Source organism: Chiloscyllium plagiosum, chromosome 40 (genome assembly GCF_004010195.1).
Source record: "Chiloscyllium plagiosum isolate BGI_BamShark_2017 chromosome 40, ASM401019v2, whole genome shotgun sequence".
Taxonomy (NCBI): Eukaryota; Metazoa; Chordata; class Chondrichthyes; order Orectolobiformes; family Hemiscylliidae; genus Chiloscyllium; species Chiloscyllium plagiosum.
In genome coordinates this window covers 18,646,494-18,653,954 of record NC_057749.1, presented here as the reverse complement: position 1 = coordinate 18,653,954, position 7,461 = coordinate 18,646,494, and the positions used below count along the sequence as shown (strand labels likewise).

Genomic DNA, 7,461 nt, shown 5'->3' with positions numbered 1-7,461 from the left:
GGGAGCGGCGGTGAAGGAGGTCCAGGACCTCCATGTCTTCGGCAGGGTGGGAGGGGGAGTTGAAATGTTGGGGCACGGGGCGGTTTGGTTGATTGGTGCGGGTGTCTCGGAGATGTTCCCTAAAGCGCTCTACTAGGAGGCGCCCAGTCTCCCCAATGTAGAGGAGACCGCATTGGGAGCAACGGATACAATAAATGATATTAGTGGATGTGCAAGTAAAACTTTGATGGATGTGGAAGGCTCCTTTAGGGCCTTGGATAGAGGTGAGGGAGGAGGTGTGGGCGCAGGTTTTACAGTTCCTAGCTGGTTTCCAGCATCTGCAGTCATTGTTTTTACCTCTATGAGATCAACATGAGCTAGTTGCCAGAGTTAATCAGATTTGTGGGGCCAGTAAGTGCACATTTAAACTGGGTCGAGATTGGAATCGATGTTGGTAAGATGAGATGTGCTGAATTAGGAACACAAACAGAAGTTGCTGGAGAAACTTAGCAGGTCTGGCAACGTCTGTGGAGAGAAAACTGGCTTAACATTTGGAGTCCTGTGAACCTTCTTCAGAACCAGAAACAACGAGAAAATGTTGTAAGTATGCTGATGACAAGGGATTGGGGTGAAAAGGAGTGGGTGGAGAGGGAGCCCATAAAGAGAGAGGAAAATATTTTGGCAGACCAAGGAATTGTTGATAAACCAGGGAAGGAGAGAAGCTAGATAGTGATAATGAGGATTATGGGTAGTTGAAAATAGGCTGGCCTTGCTGAAAGGAATCCATTTCATGACGGGATCTGAGGGTGTGGGAGTAAATAATAGACAAGGAAGGAAGTGTTCATGCTTCAAAATGGTTAAACCCAATGTTGAATTCTGAAGGATGTAAGGTACCTAAGGAAGATGAGATGTTGAGTCTCACTGAAGCACTCAGCTGGCCTGAGACAGAAGTGTTGGTCAGAGACCATGGTGGTAAATTGAAGTGGCAGAAGTTCAGAGTAATTTTTACAGGCAGAGTGTAGGCGAATTAGGAGGCAGGCTTGACTGGGTAGAGAAAAGCATCCGTGTGAGTGGTAGTAGGTGAAGGTTTGGGAATGAAATTTTGACAGTTGTCTTTGTTATTTGATTGTTCCAAAGGGGTCAAGTTCCTCGACTTTTGGCAGCTAATAGCCAGAAAAATATGATGGTTATTGAACATCCATTGCTACATTTTGCTTTGGCCTTTTACTTTAACCTGATCGGATTTGTTAAGTTGGAGACTTGTTATTTTTATTTGCTGTTGTTACTTTTAGGATTCTGACATTCAATTTTTTTCTTTACTTATTAAATTTTGGATACAGTATGTTCTGACTCACTCAGTGCTGGCTGTTGCTTAGTGGGATGAATCTTGTTTCTCAGAAGGCTGTGTATACAAGCCACTCTCAAAAGGCTTGAGCTAAAAGTTTTGACTGGCACTTCATACAGCCCTGAGAGAGTTGTTGTATCGCTGGAGGTACCATATTTCAGATCAACTGGTGGATAAAAAGATCCCATAGAACTACAAATGGCAGGGGAGTTTTCTCAGATGCCCTATTTTCACTCAATTAAACATGAATAGAACATCGAACATAGAACAATACAGCACAGAACAGGCCCTTCGGCCCACGATGTTGTGCCGAACATTTGTCCTAGCTTAAGCACCCATCCATGTACCTATCCAATTGCCACTTAAAGGTCACCAAAGATTCTGACTCTACCACTCCCACAGGCAGCGCATTTCATGCCCCCACCACTCTCTGGTTCCAGGCAACATCCTGGTAAATCTTCTCTGCACTCTTTCCAAAGCTTCCACATCTTTCCTAAAGTGAGGCGACCAGAGCTGCACACAGTACTCCAAATGTGGCCTTACCAAGGTCCTATACAGCTGCAACATCTCCTCATGGCTCTTGAATTCAATCCCTCTGCTAATGAATGCTAATACACTATAGGCCTTCTTACAAGCTCTATCCACCTGAGTGGCAACTTTCAAAGATTTATGAACATAGACCCCAAGATCCCTCTGTTCCTCCACCTCACTAAGAATCCTACCGTTAACCCTGTATTCCGCATTCTTATTTGTCTTTCCAAAATGGACAACTTCACACTTGGCAGGGTTGAACTCCATCTGCCACTCCTCAGCCCAGCTTTGCATCATAAGTTAAGTCTCTTTGCAGCCAACACAGCCCTCCTCACTATCCACAACTCCACCAATTTTCGTATCATCTGCAAATTTACTGACCCACCCTTCGACTCCCTCTTCCAAGTCATTAATAAAAATTACAAACAGCAGAGGACCCAGAACTGATCCCTGCGGAACTCCGCTTGTAACAGGCTGAATATATACCATCTACCACCACTCTCTGACTTCAACCGGTTAGCCAGTTTTCTATCCAGTTGGCCAAATTTCTCACTATCCCATGCCTCCTGACTTTCCGAACAGATTATCTGGTCATTTTATTCCCTTGCTTAACGTGGGACCTTGTTCATTGCAAATTAGCATTGTTAACCCTGCATTATAAAAGTGATTACACTTCACAAGTATTTAGACAAAACGTTGCATATGCTAAAAATCTGAAGAAAGGAACAGTAAATGCTTCCTAGGTGTGGCAGCTTCTGTGAAGGGAATGTTAATGTCTTGGTCATTAATATTTTATGAGGAACTGATGAGGCGTTACCTCTGTTTCTATCTTGACATAAGCTGTCAGATCTGATGAGTATTTCCAGCAGTATTTTTATTACTTCAGAAGTGCTTAATTTGCTGTGAAGCACTTTGGGATATCCTGAGGACAAGATAGGCACTATATAAATGCATGTTCACATTTCTTCCTCTCAATTCATTAGTCCATTTAGAGCAAGCTGATTTGATTATTAGATGGTTATGATTGTTGAGTATTCCTGCCTATAAACATACACCCTCTGTATTTTGAGTGTGACCTTTTTAAGACTGGTTTGTTTTGTCCTTGTAGAGCAGAGGGCAGGTCCTGGTATACATCGCATCGAGGCCGCCTATGGATTGCTGCTGCTGCCAAAAGACCCTCACCACAGGAAATAATGGAGATTGAAGGGACCTATAGGGCAATGCATGACAAAGGTAAACCACTTGACCAGGAACCAATTTTTCAAATCTGCCTTAATCACAAAGTGAATAAAGCCACTCAAGAATATAAATGTTGATGCATAGGGTAACCTGTATTAACTGGTTGACTTTAAGGATGTAAGTTTGCTCACTGAGCTGGAAGGTTCGTCTTCAGACGTTTCATCACCATACTAGGTAACATAATCAGTGAGGCTCTGGTGAAGCACTGGTGTTAGTGACCTACTTTCTATTTGTGTGTTTTGGGTTCCTTGGGTTGGTGATGTCATTTCTTGTGCTGATGTCATTTCATGTTCTTTTTCTCAGAAGGTGGTACATGGTTGGGTTTAACTGAAGATCTTCGACATTGTTAGTTTATGCTGACCTTAATGTTTCAGCCTCACTTTATTTGGAAATTTAGTTTTTGAAGCCAAATCCTCGAATAGGAAATAGCACTGCAGATGTGCTCCAGCACGTTAGTAGTTTAAATTTTAGTATAGACTGAAATACCCAGTGCTTAGTTAGCTCTGTTGAACCATACTCTTTTTGCTTAGAAAACAAATTGTATTCCAGTATACTCACCTCCCTTCATGAGCTTAGCCTTTCCCAATCTCTGTAAGCACTTCCGTCCCAGCAACCCATCGAGGACTGCTCTCTTCCATCACCACAGCGTGCATGGTCATCCTGTTTGCTGTGTAAGACTTAACCTGTACACTTATACCCTTTGTATTTTGAGTGGGACCTTTTTTTAAGACTGGTTTAAATTTCAGTATTCCCTGCATGATCCTTTCCAACCTTGCCCTCATTCCTCCTCTTAAGATGCTGCTTAAACTCCGTTGTAACGTCATCTTTGGCTCAGTGTGTAATTTTCATAGAATCCTAAGTGTGGAAGTAGGCCATTATGCCCGAGTCTGCATTGACCCTCCGAAGAACATCCCGCCCAATCCTACCCCTGCCTCACCCCATCCCTGCCTCACCCCATCCCCGCCTCACCCCATCCCCGTAACCCTGCATTTCCCATGGCGAATCCAGCTCGTCTGCACATCCCTGGACACCACGAGCAATTCAGGGTGGCCAATCCATCCAGCCTGCACATGTTTGGACTGTGGGAGGAAACCAGAACACCCGGAGGAAACCCACACAGACATCTGACTGCACTCCTGCTTTTGCTTTGTTCAAGGTGCAGCTTGTTAAAATGGTTTGCTTTCACTGGGCGGTCTTGATCAGATGAGCCAATGGGCTGAGAAGTGGCAGATGGAGTTTAATGTGAGATCTGCATTTTGGCAAAGCAAATCTTAGCAGGACTTATACACTTAATGGTAAGGTCCTTGGGAGTGTTGCTGAACAAAGAGACCTTGGAGTGCAGGCTCATAGCTCCTTGAAAGTAGAGTCGCAGGTAGATGGGATAGTGAAGAAGGTGTTTGGTATGCTTTCCTTTATCGGTCAGAGTATTTAGTACAGGAGTTACGAGGTCATATTGCGGCTGTTGGTTAGGCCACTGTTAGAATATTGCGTGCAATTCTGGTCTCCTCCCTGTCAGAAAGATGTTGTGAAACTTGAAAGGGTTCAGAAAAGATCTGCAAGGATATTGCCGGGGTTGGAGGATCTGAGCTACGGGGAGAGGCTGAACAGGCTGGGGCTGTTTTCCCGGAGCATCAGAGGCTGAGGGGTGACCTTATAGAGATTTACAAAATTATGAGGGGCATGGATAGGATAAATAGACAAAGTCTTTTTTTCTGGGGTGGGAGAGTCCAGAACTTGAGGGCATAGGTTTAGGGTGAGAGGGGAAAGATATAAAAGAGACGTCGGGGGCAACTTTTTCATGCAGGGGTGGTACGTGTATGGAATGAGCTGCCAGAGGATGTGGTGGAGGCTGGTACAATTGCAACATTTAAGAGACATTTGGATGGGTATACGAATAGGAAGGGTTTGGAGGGATATGGGCCAGGTGCTGGCAGGTGGGACTAGATTGGGTTGGGATATCTGGTCGGCATGGACGAGTTGGTCCAAAGGGTCTGTTTCCATGCTGTACATCTCTGATGCTATGAATACCTTAATAAGGTACCTGAGGAATTAGTAGAACAGATCTGTGGCTAGTGACCGACATACACCTTTCATATACACACACAGTCCCATAAGAATTGGAATCATTATTCAGCATTTTGATTCTATTCCCCTACTGCCTGTCATGATTAGTCTATAATTCAACTCCATTTGATCCACACAAATGCCCCACTTTGATGCTGTCGTTGGGAAGGAAAAAAGATCAAACAACCTTAGCGTTGAGAGTTTAACTTTGACTGTTTCACAGCCTTTCAGAGAAGCACATTTTCATATTTCCAGTATGGATTTGGTGAAAATGTTCCACTTCTAAGTTGCCTAGCTCTAATTTTGAGATTGCGCCTCCTTGATCTGGACAACTTCACCAGAGGAGGCTATTTCTATGTGTCGAGGAAAAAGTGAGGACTGCAGATGCTGGAGATCAGAGCTGAAAATGTGTCGCTGGAAAAGTGCAGCATCCAAGGAGCAAGAGAATCAACGTTTCGGGCATGAGCCCTTCTTCAGGAATCGAAGGTCGATTCTCCTGCTCCTTGGATGCTGCCTGACCTGCTGAGCTTTTCCAGCAACACATTTTCAGCTCTGATCTCCAGCATCTGCAGTCCTCACTTTCTCCTCCTATTTCTGTGTGTCCCCAGCAAATCCATCTGTCATAATAAATCACATCTGTGTGAGAATGTGTATAGGGTCTGAGCAGGAAGGGAAAGAGTTAAGTTTTGAGTTTTGCGAAACAAAAGGTTCAACAAGCATGACTCAAATCAGATAAGAACTTGCAGTAAACAGTGTGGTGCTGGAGGCAAGGGTAATGGGTTAACAAGGTGGAAAAGGATTCATTATGTGAAGCCAGTTAACAAGGTTAACAACATTCATTGTGTAACACCAGATGGCTTAATCTTTACTACTGACACTCACTGATTGTAACAGTCACCCAATCAATATGTATGTTGTCTTCTCTGGATGCTCCTCCCTGTAAATGACGATATAATTCCTTAAGAATCTGATGTTCGAGAGACGACCGAGAACTCCTGTCACTGTGCATATGGGTGATCGTTCCCTCTCCCTCCAGGGTCCAAAATAGATGAAGGAAGTAAAAATATACTGTCCCTCTGAGCATTTTGCTTCGACTGAGGTGGGAACGAGACGGAGAACACCAGGCGTTTGACACAACCAATTTGTGCAATATGCTTACCTGACACTCTCCCCAACATTTCGCATTTGAACCAGACCATAAGCCTCTATTCCCTTTCTCTTCATCACCTTATCTAGCTTTACCCTTAAATGTAGTTCACCTCAACTTCCCTGTGACAGTAAGTGCCACATATTCTCCACTCTGAGTGCTGAGGTTAATTTTAGATTCCTTATTTTCTTAGTGAGTACAGTATGTTAATCGGGTCGAGATTGCTCGTCCCCGCAGCAGAAAACTCTGTTTACCCCTTCAAAACCTTTCCTATTGCTAAAGGCCTTATGAGACTCTTAGCTTCTCTTTTCAAGAGAAGCCCCAGTTGTTAATTTCCAGGTGAGGATAACATTGCAGTTTTCGTTTAATATTTATAACCATTTTATCACATAATGATCAGAACTGCAAAAGATATTCCGAGTATGTCCAAGCATGGTTCAACAGAAGTTGAGCAAAACTACATTCTTCTGTCCTCCTAAAAATAAATCTGAGTACTTTCTAATTTCAGGAACACTTCAACTTTTAAAATTCTCATCCCTGTTTAGAAGTCTCTCCATGGCCTTCCCCTCCCCTATCTCTGAAATTTCCTTCAATCCCACAACTTTTCAAGAACCTGCACTCTCCAAATTATGGTGTTTTCAGCATCCCAGTTTTAATAATGACACTAACAGCAGCTATGCCCCTCAGTTGCTGGGGTCTATTTGCTGGAATTCCCTCCCTAATCCTATCCACCAATCTACCTCACTTTTCCTCTGTTTTAAAGTGTTGCTTAAAACCTACTTCTTTGACCAAAGTTTAATATTTCTTAGTGACTTTGTTTGCCTTGGGATGTTTTGCTTTGCCAAAGGGCAAAGTACAAACTGTTTTTTGTGTGACCCTCTTTAAGCTGTATTGCTACTCTCCGTGATTTACTCCCATAACCCTTTTCTCCTCTGCTCCAATTAGATTCTGCTTTGCCTAGTAATATATGTCTTCTTTTCTTAATAAAATATACTTGCCCTCCATGTTGAAATTCATTTACCAGTTATCTGTCTATTGTGCAAGCTCATCAATGGTTTTTGTAAGTTGTTATAGACTGCACCTGAACCAGAAGGGCACCAATATCCTGGGGGGTAGGTTTGCTAGCACTCTTCGGGGGGGTTTAAACTAATTTGGC

General features: G+C 43.4%; 1 protein-coding gene across 4 annotated transcripts in view; it reads left to right on the top strand.

The window, feature by feature from the left end:
* trip4 (thyroid hormone receptor interactor 4) overlaps positions 1–7,461 on the top strand; it is a 140,843-nt gene that overhangs the window by 50,791 nt on the left and 82,591 nt on the right. For all 4 annotated transcript variants that reach the window (XR_006309824.1, XM_043680516.1, XM_043680515.1 and 1 more), the window contains exon 10: positions 2,964–3,088. Coding sequence is in view for 3 of the 4 variants with exons in the window: in XM_043680516.1 (XP_043536451.1) it covers positions 2,964–3,088 (125 nt within the window). In the remaining variant the exon portion in view is untranslated. The remainder of the gene's footprint in view (positions 1–2,963; positions 3,089–7,461) is intronic.